The sequence below is a fragment of the Prunus avium genome, chromosome 1 (genome assembly GCF_965620075.1).
Source record: "Prunus avium chromosome 1, drPruAviu1.hap1.1, whole genome shotgun sequence".
NCBI classification, from domain to species: Eukaryota; Viridiplantae; Streptophyta; class Magnoliopsida; order Rosales; family Rosaceae; genus Prunus; species Prunus avium.
In genome coordinates, this window is record NC_142284.1 from 1,639,346 (window position 1) to 1,653,476 (window position 14,131).

General features: G+C 37.8%; 5 protein-coding genes across 6 annotated transcripts; all 5 read right to left on the minus strand.

Moving 5' to 3' along the window:
- Nucleotides 1–1,437: 1,437 nt before the first annotated feature.
- On the minus strand, nucleotides 1,438–2,348 carry LOC110772708 (early light-induced protein, chloroplastic). The gene is made up of 2 exons (XM_021977166.2): nucleotides 2,095–2,348; nucleotides 1,438–1,965 (listed from the first exon to the last, which is right to left on the minus strand). Exons 1-2 carry the CDS (start codon nucleotides 2,248–2,250, stop codon nucleotides 1,516–1,518), a joined length of 606 nt encoding a protein of 201 aa, XP_021832858.1. The 5' UTR covers nucleotides 2,251–2,348; the 3' UTR covers nucleotides 1,438–1,515.
- Nucleotides 2,349–2,797: 449 nt separating this feature from the next.
- Nucleotides 2,798–5,751, minus strand: LOC110772707 (perakine reductase-like). The gene is made up of 7 exons (XM_021977164.2): nucleotides 5,316–5,751; nucleotides 4,571–4,741; nucleotides 4,039–4,242; nucleotides 3,766–3,938; nucleotides 3,578–3,674; nucleotides 3,309–3,462; nucleotides 2,798–3,167 (listed from the first exon to the last, which is right to left on the minus strand). The coding sequence occupies exons 1-7, from the start codon at nucleotides 5,373–5,375 to the stop codon at nucleotides 2,992–2,994; spliced, it is 1,035 nt and encodes a 344-aa protein (XP_021832856.2). The 5' UTR covers nucleotides 5,376–5,751; the 3' UTR covers nucleotides 2,798–2,991.
- A 215-nt stretch (nucleotides 5,752–5,966) lies between these two features.
- On the minus strand, nucleotides 5,967–8,546 carry LOC110772706 (perakine reductase-like). Its single transcript, XM_021977163.2, has 7 exons — nucleotides 8,192–8,546; nucleotides 7,475–7,654; nucleotides 7,097–7,300; nucleotides 6,793–6,965; nucleotides 6,559–6,655; nucleotides 6,311–6,464; nucleotides 5,967–6,211 (listed from the first exon to the last, which is right to left on the minus strand). The coding sequence occupies exons 1-7, from the start codon at nucleotides 8,249–8,251 to the stop codon at nucleotides 6,036–6,038; spliced, it is 1,044 nt and encodes a 347-aa protein (XP_021832855.1). The 5' UTR covers nucleotides 8,252–8,546; the 3' UTR covers nucleotides 5,967–6,035.
- Nucleotides 8,547–9,003: 457 nt separating this feature from the next.
- LOC148297122 (uncharacterized) lies at nucleotides 9,004–10,825 on the minus strand. The gene has a single exon (XM_088253789.1). The coding sequence runs from the start codon at nucleotides 10,678–10,680 to the stop codon at nucleotides 9,247–9,249; it is 1,434 nt and encodes a 477-aa protein (XP_088109915.1). The 5' UTR covers nucleotides 10,681–10,825; the 3' UTR covers nucleotides 9,004–9,246.
- Nucleotides 10,826–11,258: 433 nt separating this feature from the next.
- On the minus strand, nucleotides 11,259–13,847 carry LOC110772716 (perakine reductase-like). 2 transcript variants are annotated; one of them, XM_021977175.2, is made up of 8 exons: nucleotides 13,572–13,847; nucleotides 13,317–13,487; nucleotides 12,965–13,167; nucleotides 12,460–12,478; nucleotides 12,190–12,362; nucleotides 12,020–12,116; nucleotides 11,725–11,878; nucleotides 11,259–11,549 (listed from the first exon to the last, which is right to left on the minus strand). In XM_021977175.2, exons 1-8 carry the CDS (start codon nucleotides 13,629–13,631, stop codon nucleotides 11,344–11,346), a joined length of 1,083 nt encoding a protein of 360 aa, XP_021832867.2. In that variant the 5' UTR covers nucleotides 13,632–13,847; the 3' UTR covers nucleotides 11,259–11,343. The 2 variants fall into 2 exon arrangements, with proteins under 2 accessions (XP_021832867.2, XP_088109928.1); XM_088253802.1 differs by lacking the exons at nucleotides 12,460–12,478; nucleotides 12,965–13,167 and having other exon boundaries at nucleotides 11,263–11,549.
- Nucleotides 13,848–14,131: the final 284 nt, after the last annotated feature.

Consider the following 14,131-nt stretch of genomic DNA (forward strand, 5'->3'; position numbering starts at 1 on the left):
AGGAAATAGATCTGGAACAAGAAGCACAAAACTCTCTTCACACTCTAAAAAACAAAAACCCCCAAAATGTTGTGAGAACTGATAAACTATTGCAATTTATTTTTGCTTTCTATTTTTTAACTTTTTGAATAAAAAACTTGCATTTTCATTTTCTCCGTAGTGATCTCGAGGCACGATTGTTCTTAGGCTTTGTCATGTTGATGATCGACTGATCAAAGAACCAATTTTTAAAGACATAAAATAATCCAAAAGAAAATAATGGAAATAGAGAGAAAACGAGAGAGAGCTGGCAGTGGTTGATGATGCATTCGAAGTGGGAGAAGAGTCGGGCTGATTTCAAACTATCTTGATATGGTGCAGAAATTCAAAGAGAGAGAAATGAGGCTTGGGGGAGTGACGAGCAGAGGGGGCTGTCGCTGAGGTGTGCTGGTTGCAAAGATGAACGATTTTTATTTTTTATTTTTATAAAAGGGAAGATGAAGATGAAAGAATTATTTTATAAAATTTTAATAAAAATTGAGAGACTTAACAGAGTTAACATTCTGTTAGTTAAGAGGACACATGTCAGAAGAATAAAGGAAAAACAGGTGGGCACAGGCAAAAAGGAAACAGGAAAACTGGACTCTCCAAAGTGATTTTTCAGAAATTGTTTTTATATCCAGAAATACTTTAAAGTTATTTTTTTCTTATTTTGCCAACCCATATTACTTTTGGTTGCTTTTAATCCTTAAAAAACAATCCCAATAAAGACACGTAGACCAATATCACACGTATAAGGTTGGGTTTGGAGTAATCAAACTCACATGGAAGATCCCTATTTTAACATAGTCATCAAGCAACATGTGTTTGTTTTTCTTTCTATTGATGTGCGGAATCCGCACATGAATTTTTTAACAGGTGGGCTAACTAAATTTAATTATTAATTTAATAATTATTCTTTGGTGGAAGCTTTTTATTTAATAAATAGTTTTTTGGTACTTACAGTTTCTATAGTTTTTCTAGAAATAAATGTATATATTAAATCATATAAACCATATTTATTGCAAACACAAGAAAACAAAAAAGGAATAAGAGCCATATTATTCACAAAATGGTGAATTTCATTTAGAAAAATGCTTCTCTTTTGGAGATAAATTAATAAAAAATTATTAAAATTAATGTTGGGACAATCACCAAATACAAATTTTGAAGACCTCTGACTATATATATGCTTATTGATGTTGATAATGTATGAAATTGTATATTTATTTATTTATTTATTTATGGATTAAAATACTGAGCTATATATATATATATATTTTCTTCCCAAAAACCTTCCCCGGACTACAGCCCATGGCGGCCCACATAGTGGCATCAATGTTTGATACTTGAGAGAGACTATTAAACATTATCTTTAGGCTTAATGAAATTAAGGGTACGCATATTAAGATCATGGAGTATGAAAAATGTGATATTCTTATAAAGATTCGTACAGACTAATTACATGTGGAAAACTTCTACAACAATGATTAAGACCTACACTAGGGTTCCTCCCTTCACATACTCAGTGAAGGCCAAAGCTACCAGACCTAACATGGCCAACCTTCCATTCCACAGCTCAGCATCTGAAGTCATTATCCCATCTGATTTCGACTCCACGCTCACCCCTTTGAACAGAGGAATCACAGATGCCACCGATAGCAAAATGCTTGTGGCAAGGAACAAGGACACTCCACCGTCGGATATCTGAGCAAACACATCCTGCCCCTTGGATAGCTCCACTGCCAGAGCTGAAACAAACCCCACCATTGCAAGCCTGCCGTTGATCCTCTCTGGGGCTGGCCCACTGAATGCAAACACGTCGGAGAACTTTGTGCTAACCTTAGGACTACGCTTAGGAGAAGGAGTAGGTGGTGGAGGTGGTGGAGGTGGTGGAGGAATTTTAGATGCCTCTGGTGTTGTAGATGGTTGCTCTTCCTGACCATTCTGCAAATGAAACATTAATTAAATATGGTTAATTAGGATCACTAATTTAATTACTACAGCTAAAACTGCACATAACCCAAAAGACAAATACAATTAAGGCACCAAGCTAGATGCTTAATAATAAATTACCTCTGCCATGGAACGTACCCTCAGTTGAGGGTACCTGTGGGATGTTGGTGCGTATTTAGCAGGAACCAGGTGGCTCACTCTCACTGATCCACTCTTTCCAGCTCCATAAACCACTGAATTTGCTAGGATTGATTGCATGGAAGCTGAGGCAGCCATTGTAGTAATTTATGCTTCAATGAAAGACTTGAAGAGATATAGAAAGACTTGAAGGCTTGGTTGCTCTGGAGATCTTGTTTATTTAATTTGCATGCCTTGAGTGGCGTTTTATAGGGTAATTGCCCTAGTGGGGGGAAGCCCATGAACGGAATATTTTGGCACCACGTCACTCATTTGCCTCCCCAGTAAGAATTTGCCACGTGGGTTTTCTAGTCCACACAGGTGGAGTGAGAGACGTGGCAGCTGCAGACACCACTCTGCAGCAGCCAGTGATTTCTGAGGTCACGTTTGTTCAAGCTCTTCACTTTTTTTTTGAGGATTTAAGCTAAATCAGTAATGGCAGACACAGAAAAAAAGTGAGATTGTTTCTTGCTCTGTCAATGTCATTTGTTTGATAGCTTGGAAGGCTTGCTGGGCATTTATGGCTGTCTTGTCCTTACATGGTGGTAGGAGGGACGTGGCTTCCCTCACACAGCACAACGTTGTAGTCAGAGATTTTGAGGTCCCGCCGTTTGTTTCAAGGACAAGGTATCTTAGCTGTATACAATTGAAGTTGAAATATCAAACGTTTGATAAATCAGAAAAGGATGTAAGTTGTTAATCATGAATGTTCTACGTTAGGCTCACAATTTCCAGAACCAGCCTTTCATCTTGAGGACATTTAGTTTTTGAAAACTACTAATTCATCACACAAAAGCACTTTAAAGCTTTGGAATTTATTTTCTGTTTCCACAAATTTGATCACTTGGATGGGGTATTTGCAAAATTCCAGACATATTTTGAGAAAACTTCATACTCTCGCTCCCCACCAACTTCATCAATGGGCACAGCATCACAAATTTCTTTCAAATCCTCTTCTGTAAGCTTCACATCCAATGACCCAATATTGATATCAAGGTTTTTAACCTTAGTGGTCCCTGTATGTAAATCAAAGTGGAGGATAAAAAAAAGTATCATTCAATTAACAGTTGTAGTTACTCTGTACATATGAAGATTTGAGTTTTACGTAGCATGGTAAAGAGAGCATTATTTTACAGAGAAAGAGTACTCAAACATACCAGGGATTGGGATTATGTGACTGCCCTGATGGAGAAGCCATGCCAGAGCTAATTGTGGAGCAGTGCACGCATGCTTTGCAGCAAGGTTGGCAAGTTTGTTGTAGAGAAGTTTGTTCTTTTCCAAATTCTCCCCATTGAATCTTGGATGCATAGACTGGGACAAGAACAAAAATGTGAATTTGAAAAAGGCACTAAAATAAAATATGAATCTGGTTTAGAAGAAGATTATGAAAATAAGATTTCATCATCATTCATTCAAAGTCACATACCAACAAACTATCTGCAGGCAAGCTCTCCAAAACTGCCTTCCCACCAAAGAACCCACGTCCAAGTGGGCTATAAGATACTATCCCAATTCCAAGCCTCCTGTAAGTAAAAGTGGTATCAACAATCTTCACCTAGGTAACTAAACTTGTGAATCTGACATTGCAAAACTTAGAGGTGAAAAATAAGAAACCAGCAAAGGGGAATGATCTCGTTTTCAATTTCACGAGTCCACAGAGAATATTCCATTTGTACAGCAGTGATGGGATGAACAGCATGGGCTCTGCTTATTGTGTCTGCACTTGCTTCTGATAGACCAATGTATCTTATCTTTCCTTCATTTACCAGCTTCTTAAGCTCCCCCATCTTTCTCACAAAACATAATTCCAATCAGAACGGTCATAATGATAGTTAGATAGACAGGATCATAAATGGAATGAAAAAAGTCTCTGGATGCTTAGCTTACAGTATCCTCAATTGGCACTGAAACATCAATACGGTGCTGATAGTACAGATCAATGTAGTTGACATCCAGCCGCTTAAGACTAGCTTCACAGCATGTTCTTACATATTCTGGGGTCCCATTCACCCCAAATTGAAAACCGTCGGAACTGACAATGCCAAATTTTGTAGCTAATTGAACCTTTTCTCTAGGAAGCTGTTTCAAAGCCTGGAAATACAAGAAGATTAAATGAATTCTTTAAGAAATTTCTACCAAAACCTTCCCACTTTTACAAACATGTCTTATCAAACATATTATGGATATCCCATGATGGGTTACTTAACATGCTGCATATCTGCAAAGAAAACACAAGGTAAATAATGTGGTATTGCTTTTCTTTTTCCTCTTTATATTGCCACTCAACCCCTGAACAAAGTGAAACAGAGAACTGCAATGGAAATGCCAACATTGGAATGACCAAAGATGCTTAGTTCAAGTGTTCATCCAAAATTAGAAGCCTTGATTCAAATTTGACAAAAACTAGAAAGAAAAGTACCTTTCCAACCATGATTTCATTATCATGATTATCACCATAAATATCTGAAGTATCAAAGAAGGTGATGCCCCTACTAAATGCTTCCTTAATAACTGAACATCCAGCTTCATGGGAGAGAGGAGCGTTGTATATTCCTGATAATCCTCCACATCCAAAACCCAATCTAGAAACCTACAGTCCAGAAGAAAATCCATGAAGAGAAAAGAAAAGCAAGTTCTTGAGAAGTAATTACCCCATGAGCTAAATACCAATTTCCAATGAAGTATATACCAAACCAAATCAAACAAAAAATTTGTGTCTAAATTACCCACAAATGCAAGACTTATTTGTCAAAAACACTAAAAAGATTGGACCTTTTTTCTTTTGAGCTTGAAGATAAATCAATCAGTGAGTGATCATCCTGTACCCATCTGTGGCAGTGGCAGTGGCAGATGATTGTCATAACCCATCAAAGATGCTGAAAGTCTGAAACTCAGTTTTTGTACCCAATAGATGAAAAATTGAAAATGAGACTGTTCTCAAAGTTTTCTGATCGAATCTATAAACTTTAAACACATCACATATTCCTAATTTGTTCTTCAATCAAATTACTACAGTGAACTGAAACCGGAAATAAAAATTACTACAGTGACATATTATGTTCTTTAATGTTTCAGATAGGTCCAAGTTGATAGCATAATGTAGTTGACTTCTCATACAGATCAATGTGAGAGAAGGAAATAAAAAATAAAAAATAAAAAATTACCTCCAATCCCTGGCTGCCCAGTTGAACTCTTGGTATATGAGTTTGGGACTTGTCCTCCATTTCCAACTAAAGCAGACGTAGCTGGAGATGGTTCTACAATGAAGAACTAGCTTGCAATTTCAGGTGGCATGTTTATTTCTCACCGACTTCAATACTTCTAAAAGGGGCCACTTTGCAGTAGACAGACGTTGACTTTACTTATTTATTCGGTTTACTGTCAGCAACTGACCCCTCAATACTTTGCTGTTGAGGAGAAAAACCTTAAAAGAGAATGCATGTGAGACTAATATTAAATGTTTTTTTATTTTATAAAGAAACCAAACTAAGCATGTTTACTTCCCATTCCACTTCAAATGTTTGCCTCATCAAAAGTTCACTGTGAAAGCGTCTTTGCCTCACACTTTTCAGCAAGGCAATTTTGGTTTAATAGATACCTCCTCCCTTGCATATTGTTTTACTTAAATTGTGTCACTGTGTACTGTTTTCATGCTCAAATGTGCATCAATGCATGACTAGAGATAATTTGGTATGTCAAAACCCTTGTCTGAATTTGAAAGGAGATTGGCATACAAACAGAACCAGAAAACAATAACCAATTGACCAACAATTTAGAGATACAATTTGCAAGTGTAACTAAGGAAACCAGAATGGTTAGCATACTAACAAATAAAAATTTATTACTGAAAGCTTGCGCTTTACTGTCAAATTCCATAGTTTCGATTACTTTGCTGGGGTATTTGCATAGTTCCAGACATATTTGGCAAAAAGTTCAAATTCTCTGTCACCACAAACTTCATCAATGGGAACAGCATCACAAATTTCTTTCAAATCCTCTTCTGTAAGCATTACATCCAATGATCCAATATTGATATCAAGGTTCTTAACTTGAGTGGTCCCTGTATATATTCAAAGTAGAAAATTAATTAGTCTTTATTTTTTTTAAACCTACAATATTGCCATATCATTATATTTTCAAGAGAAAGAGTCAAACATACCAGGGATTGGGACTATATAATTGTCCTGATGGAGAAGCCATGCCAGAGCTAATTGAGGAACCGTGCATGCATGCTTTGCAGCAAGGTTGGCAAGTTTGCCATAGAGAAGTTTGTTCGTTTCCAAATTCTCCCCATTGAACCTGGGGTGTGTATACTGGGACAAGATCACAGCAATGTGAGTTTAATTTAAAAGGTGATTTCTCTAATAAATTAGATAAGTCTATGCAACAAATTAAACAAACTTATACCAGCAAACTCTCTGCAGGCAAGCTCTCTACCACTGCCTTACCACCAAAAAACCCTCGGCCGAGGGGGCTATATGATACTATCCCAATTCCAAGTTGCCTGTAAAGTTTAGAGGTCTCAACTTGGTGACATCAATAATATTCTCCCATCCACTCAGATTTTGCAATATAATTAAATCCAAGTTTTTTAAAGCAAATTTGACAATGCAGAATTCAGAGGTGAGAGTATTAACAAACCTGCAAAGTGGAATTATCTCGTTTTCGATTTCACGACACCACAGAGAATACTCCATTTGTACTGCAGTGATTGGATGAACAGCATGAGCTCTTCTTATTGTGTCAACACTAGCTTCTGATAGACCAATGTATCTTATCTTTCCTTCATTTACCAGCTTCTTAAGCTCCCCCATCTTCCTCACATAAGAGAATTCAAAATATATGTAGCCATCAAGATATAAAGATATAGACATTGTAGACCTTGTATGTTCATTGAGACATTGGATAGAAGAATGATAAGGGGAAAAGGTCTCCTAATGCTTACAGTGTCCTCGATCGGCACTGAAACATCAACACGGTGCTGATAGTACAGATCGATATAGTTGACGTCCAGCCGCTTAAGACTAGCTTCACAGCATGCTCTTACGTATTCAGGGGTCCCCCTCACTCCAAATTGATAGTTGTCCGACATGACAATGCCAAACTTTGTAGCCAATTGAACATTTTCTCGAGGAAGCTGTTTCAAAACCTGAAAATACAAGATGAGTAAAGGAATTCTATAACGATTTTCTACCCAAGTTTTCCCACTTTTAGATAGCATGTCATATCAAACTTTATGTTGTATTGCTTTTCTTTTCCTCTTTAAGCAAGAGTTCATCAAATCTCATCTTGCATTCAAATTTTAAAAGATTAAGAACAGTACCTTTGCAAGCAAGAATTCATTATGATGATTTTGGCCATAAAGATCTGAAGTATCAAAGAAAGTGATACCCCTATTGAATGCTTCCTCAATAACTGAACACGCAGCTTCATCAAAGAGAGGAGCTTTGTTACCGCTGTATATTCCAGATAGTCCTGCACATCCAAAACCCAGTCTAGAAACCTACATTGCAGAAAAGACCCATGAGGAGAAAGGAACAGTGAGTTTCTTTATAAGTAACAACCAATTAATAATTTTCCCACATGGACTAAATGCCAATTTTCAATGAAGTATACCAAACTGTTGCAAAGGCCTGGCTAAATCTGAAATTAGCCTTTGATTATGTGATTAGGTGTTTTTTTTTTTTCTAAGTGAGTGCAATCCAGTTGTACAAACAGTTGTATGATTCAGGGCACTAAAATCAGAGAAGACTCACTCTCTATTTCTCAAACACCAAATCAAACAAAAATTTTGTTTCTACTATTACCCACAAATGCAAGACTTAAATAGTCAAAGCACCAAGAAACTGAAAATCAAATAGCTACAGTGAACTGATTAGAAAACGACTGAAAATCAGCCTGGCAATCTCAGCATGATGAGAATGAATGTTGATAAACTGTGACAGATGCTGCTCTTAATTGTTTCAGATGGTTCTAAACTGATCAGAATAATATATTTGTCTTACATACACATCAATATGATAAAGAAAAACAAGCTTACCTCCAATCCTTGACTACCCAGTTTAACTAATGGCATTTGAATCTGGGGCTTGTCCTCCATTCTCAGCAAACCCAGAGTGTAGCTGGAGATAGTTCTACAATGAAAAACTTGCTTGCATATAACCAGAGAAACTAGCTTACTTGTTCAGTAACATGTCTACTTCTCACCAACTACAAGGCACCAGACACTGACTTTATTTATTTATTTGTTTTTCTTGACTTATTGGAAGCAACTTGCAGTGCATTAATTAGAGAAACCAAATTGTCTATTCTTTATGTTAAGAATATCCATTATTATAACAAAATGTGAAAAATGATACAAGAAGAAAAAAATATTTTCAAATAGACAGCTGTTTTTAGATTTATTACAAGTTGAACAACTGTCTATCATGTGGGAACAAACTGTCATTTAGCCATACTTGAGGTTTAAATTAATAAACCTCATATTGCGTGTTCATTTTGTGCTCTACAAGTGCCAACATCTGCTATGGCTTCCTAAGGGTAGAACTAACAGAACAGTAATAACTTCAGTTTGAATTGAAAGCTCCTAAACATACAAGGAGATTGGCATACAGTTGAGCTACCAAAAGCATTTTTAGGCATATAAACAGAACCAGCACACAATGACCAGACATTTAGAGATAAAATTTGTTTGCTTAGAAGAAGTAGCAGACAGACATACCTACTAGCAATTAGTCGGAAGAGATCCCAAGTCCGAAATCCCCTACTAATTAAAAAAGAAACAAACAAGTAGCTGACATATATAAAATATAAGCAAAAGAAGAAGTATTAATGAAAGGTACAAAACTCCCCAAAAAGAAAGACATGATTTTTATTTGTTTCAAATCTTCACGTTGAATCTATTACACTTTCTCACTAATTTTGTGGTAAAGACGCAGTGAGCTTACCAATTCCAAACACAACAGATACTAAAACATGATCCAAACTATCACCAAATCTCTGAAAATTCTCTCTGTATCTACTTTTGTACTCTCAATGGCCTATGGATACCCAATACAAGAGGACTGCTGAGCAGTTTTGTCATATTTTCGTCCTTTACCCTCGCTTCATCTTCAATGCTGTGTAAAGTATAGCAGTTATTACGACACCGGCAGACATCAGCAGCTTAGGCCCATGCAGCAGCCCTGGGGCCTTCGATGGCATCTCCACTTTCAACTCAGTCTCTTTTGATTCTTCCACGATAACTAGTTCCTGCAATTCATGAATCTCATTCTTTTCCTTCTCAACTTCAGTTTTTGTTTCTTCTTCAAGTTCAGCAATAGTCTTCCCCTTATCAAGTTCTGCTTCCTTAATAACACCAAGTTTACCTTCCATATCAGAAAGTTGAGACTCAGAATGCGCCTTTAATGCCTGCATCTTTCTTTGCTCTCCATCTGTCTGTGCCTCGAGAGACAAATTCTCGAATGTAATCTCAACGTTTTTCTTTTTCAGCTCTCCAAGTTCTCTCTGCATAGGTACTTGATCAGCTTCCAATGGACAAACCCGAGTCTCATACCCTGCCATCAATCCAGAAACATCTCTCATCTCCAGAATTCTCTCCCAGTCACCTATAGAGAGACTCATTGTCTTTGAATTCATCTGGGGATATCTCACCACGTCCTCAACCGAAGCTCGCACCCGACGTTCAATCTTTAGGCCAATAGACTCTAGGTCCAGCTGATCTGCTCTCATGATAGCCTCTTTGACATCCCTCCATTCTTGATTGGATTCATCAGCCTCTCCTAATGTCACGTCATCTGCTCTCATTCCAAACTCAAAATTTTGATCTGTGACTCCTCCTGAACCAGAACCAATCTGCTCTTTCTCAGCAATTTCAGGAACAAGATTATTGAGGTCTTGTTGATCAGTAACTAACCCTTTCCCATTTTCAGTCTTTTCTTGTCCACCCACTGACACTGACCCAGTTATCAAACCCAGATTCTCATCCGAACCCACCACTTTTTCATTCAAGAACACTGATTCCACAACCTCTCCTTTCACAATCTCATCTGAACCCACAATCTCCTTCCCATCTCCTTCAGAACTACAAGAATGCCTCAATTCTGAATCTGCAGCGTGTTTCTGTTCAGCAATTTCAGAATGAAGTGGAGGATTGAGGCCTTGCTGATCAGCAACTGCCCCATCTTCAGTACTGTTCTCTTGTCCACACACTGACCCATCTTCAGTACTGTTCTCTTTTCCATTCAAGAACTTTGCTTTCACAGCATCTTCTTCTTCACTTTTCAACCCTTCAGTCCTACCCAGCAAAACCCCACTCATATTTAGACTTTCTTCTTCCTCAACCTCCAACTCAGTACGCTGGTCACGACCCACAATTTCTTCAGTCGAGATCGATGCGCTGCCCTTATTGTCCATGGTGGATTTGTTCAGTTCTGATGTCGCTTGAAGAGCTTCAAGATCAAGACTTTGAGAATCTTGATTCGGGACTCCACTTTCTTCTCTCTGATCAGGAATGTTCTCGTTTTCCATTATAATTCTTACCAAGAAAACTATAAACCCTAGAAAAAAGCTCAGTAAGAAACTTGATTTTAGATTCTCAGAAGGTGAAGAAAGAACTCTTCGGTTACTGGATTGACCAAAAAACAGAGTTTGTTACGGGTTCTGGTTTGGTGTCTGAACAAGAACCAGAGGTTTATAACAAAGGCGCGGTTTCTCCGCTGCACATCTTGACCGTTGGTTTCAAGTTCCAACCAACGGTGAAGATTAAAACACATCACTTAAGGAAATCAAGCGACCGCCCAGTTTAGCATGTCGTATGGATCAATGGACAGAACGACATGTTTTATTTATTGTAAAATCGACTGAAAGATTTGGTCATGAAAAGTTGTTGATCTGCATACCAGCATTTGAATGGTCCAAATTTTGTGAAATACTAGTAAATGCACAATTCTTAAATATAAAGGTTCGGGATCCGTACTACCAAGCCATTTGGATGATAATTTACATCAAGTGGTGAAAACTACATGCATAAGTGGCAATTTCTTTCGGAATTTTTAGTGAGAAATTTGGGGTTGCTTATTTTGTTCATTCCAACTTTAGCTTGGGAAAATATATATATTCGTGAACTAAACATACAAGGAGAGTTCAAGCAGAAGTGCTTATTTATCACAGTAGCACTGAAAGCTCACATTTTCAGTTAGCATCTGTTTCCATAATTGGGATTTGCTTTGAGGGGGTATTTGCATAATTCCAGGCATATTTTGACAGAAATTCAAATTCTCGGTCGCCCCTAACTTCATCAATCGGCACAGCATCACAAATTTCTTTCAGATCCTCTTTTGTAAGCTCCACATCCAATGATCCAACGTTGGTATCAAGGTTCTTAACTTTAGTGGTCCCTGTTGTATATAAACAAATTGGACAATAAGTATCATTTGGCTAGTAAAAATGTATGTGTCCAAAACTGTGTTCAGGCAGGAGTTGACAAAAAACAGAAGCACACCAGACAAGTCTAAGATTTGGATTTCACTTAGCAAAGACAGCGTTGTGTTTAAGCGAAAGAGATAAGCCTACCGGGGATTGGGATGATGTCATTTCCATGGTGGAGAAGCCACGCCAGAGCTAATTGTGGAGCAGTGCATGCATGCTTTGCAGCAAGGGTGACAAGTTTACTGTAGAGAAGTTTGTTCTTTTCCAAGTTCTCCCCATTGAACCTTGGATGTTTAGACTGGAACACAGAACACCAATGTGAGTTTAGAAAGCCCTATTGCTTTCACCAAATAAAGCATTCATGTTATGCATATTCAACAATGTCATAAAAAAAAAAAACACCAATTATGCATATGTTTATAGATGAAGATTATCATACCAACAAACAGTCTGCAGGCAAGCTCTCTACAGCTGCCTTCCCACCAAAGAGCCCACGACCAAGTGGGCTATATGACACGATCCCAATTCCAAGCTTCCTGAAAGTACAGAAGTATCAATATAAGCTTACGAATTTGACAATGTTGAACTGAGAGGTGAAAAATTAGAAACCTGCAAAGTGGAATTATCTCGTTTTTGATTTCTTGACTCCACAGAGAATACTCCATTTGTACAGCAGTGATGGGATGAACAACATGAGCTCTACTTATTGTGTCAACACTGCCTTCTGATAGACCAATGTATCTTATCTTTCCTTCATTTACCAGCTTCTTAAGCTCCTCCATCTTCCTCACATAAACATAAAATTCAAAGCAGAATACATATATATTCATATATAGTCATCAAGATATAAGATAGAATGATAAAGGGAAACATGCTTACAGTATCCTCAATTGGGGCACTGAAAATGTTATGTTTTCCTAATTAGATCGGTGCACTAGATACTAAGTCACATCAGGTTTGATAAGGGTTTAAATTAAGTTGTACCTTGAGGCCCAAAACCTTGTGAAATAAGGAAAGGTTTTAGGGCCTATTAAGGAGTCCTATTTTTGTTTCCTTTTTGCGTGAACCGATTAAGTGGGCTTGGAAGATTAGTCAAGTCGGCCCTCGGTGATGAGTAGAGACGACTTGACCTAGCCCTATATAAGCTTAAGGCCCTGCTCTCATCAGACACGTTCTCAAAACCTATTCTCATCATAAAGAGAGAGCTGAAACAGATTCTGAGAGAGAGCAGAAGTTCTTGAGCCGTCCCTGATAAATTGCTAGGATTGCTGCGCAACGGATAGGATGAGTTCAAAAGCTGTGTACTCAAGGAAGATGGCTCCAAGTATGTCTTCCATGTCTTTATACGTATTACATGTTTGTGTGAAAGATCTAGATTATTTACTAAAGAAATCTAACAACTGAAACATCCACACGGTGCTGATAGTATAGCTCAATGTAGCTGACAGCCAGCCGTTTAAGACTAGCTTCACAACATGCTCTTACATATTCTGGGGTCCCCTTTACCCCAACTGTAACGTCGTTCAACATAAAGGTACCAAATTTTGTAGCCAATTGAACTTTTTCTCTAGGAAGCTGTTTCAAAGCCTGAGAAACACACCCCAAAAAAAAAGGTATATCTTTAACAACTTTTCTACCAAAATATCCCTACTAAAGAATTAATCCCCCAAGCTTAGCGCAAATTTTCATCAAATTTTGAAGCATGGATTCAAACTTGAAAAAAGAAAGAACAGTACCTTGCCAACCAAGATTTCATTATCATGATTTTGGTCATAAACATCTGAAGTATCAAAGAAGGTGATACCCCTATCAAATGCTTCCTTGATAACTGAACATCCAGCCTCATGAGAGAGAGGAAAGTTGTGTGTTCCAGATAGCCCCCTGCATCCAAAGCCCAATCTAGAAACCTACAATCCAAAAGAACTCAATGCCAATTTCCAGTGACCAGAAAAAACTAAACAGCAAAGTTTACTCTCTGTAAACAAACTTACCTCTAAGCCCTGACTACCCAGTTTAACTGTTGGAATTTGAACTTGGGGCTTGCCCTCCATAGTTCCCAGCAAAATCAAAGGGAAGCTGGAGAGGTCGTTCTACAATGAAACATGTGCAAGTAACATCTTTACTTCTCACCCACTTCTTTGTTTGTGCAGGCATCATACTTTACATGATTTTTAGGAAGCAACTTGCAGTCTATATAATTAGAGGATCAAAAACTGAGACATGAGAGCTGAGGCGCTGAACACCAAGAGATTCCATCACATAATGAAATATCTCACATTGATAACTTGATGAAATGTTGTGAGAGTAAGAGTGCGTGTCAAGTAAGTGATATTAATCGGTTGGATAAAATTATGAGTCTATCCTTATCCTTCTTGTCACGTGATGAAAGTGATGGATACAAAGTTGTATACAACCATTTGTAGTCAAGAATTACTCCGCTAGGTGAGAATTTGAAAAGAAGATACAAATCGCAAAGGGCTTGTAGCTCAAGTAGTGAGAATTTATCCTTGCATCCGAGATCATAGGTTCGATTCCCCTCCCTTAAGTGGTG

Coding starts and splice junctions, on each gene's coding strand:
- LOC110772708 (XM_021977166.2), bottom strand. CDS start 2,250: ATGGCTGCCTCAGCTTCCATGCAATCAATCCTAGCAAATTCAGTGGTT. Junction 1,966..2,094: donor GGGTACGTTCCATGGCAGAG/GTAATTTATTAT, acceptor TTTCATTTGCAG/AATGGTCAGGAAGAGCAACC.
- LOC110772707 (XM_021977164.2), bottom strand. CDS start 5,375: ATGGAGGACAAGTCCCAAACTCATATACCAAGAGTTCAACTGGGCAGC. Junction 3,939..4,038: donor CAGTGCCAATTGAGGATACT/GTAAGCTAAGCA, acceptor TTTGTGAGAAAG/ATGGGGGAGCTTAAGAAGCT. Junction 3,168..3,308: donor TCACATAATCCCAATCCCTG/GTATGTTTGAGT, acceptor ATTTACATACAG/GGACCACTAAGGTTAAAAAC.
- LOC110772706 (XM_021977163.2), bottom strand. CDS start 8,251: ATGGAGGACAAGCCCCAGATTCAAATGCCATTAGTTAAACTGGGTAGT. Junction 7,301..7,474: donor ATGAATTCTTGCTTGCAAAG/GTACTGTTCTTA, acceptor TTGTATTTTCAG/GTTTTGAAACAGCTTCCTCG. Junction 6,656..6,792: donor GAGATAATTCCACTTTGCAG/GTTTGTTAATAC, acceptor TAAACTTTACAG/GCAACTTGGAATTGGGATAG.
- LOC148297122 (XM_088253789.1), bottom strand. CDS start 10,680: ATGGAAAACGAGAACATTCCTGATCAGAGAGAAGAAAGTGGAGTCCCG.
- LOC110772716 (XM_021977175.2), bottom strand. CDS start 13,631: ATGGAGGGCAAGCCCCAAGTTCAAATTCCAACAGTTAAACTGGGTAGT. Junction 13,168..13,316: donor ATGAAATCTTGGTTGGCAAG/GTACTGTTCTTT, acceptor TGTGTTTCTCAG/GCTTTGAAACAGCTTCCTAG. Junction 12,117..12,189: donor GAGATAATTCCACTTTGCAG/GTTTCTAATTTT, acceptor CTGTACTTTCAG/GAAGCTTGGAATTGGGATCG.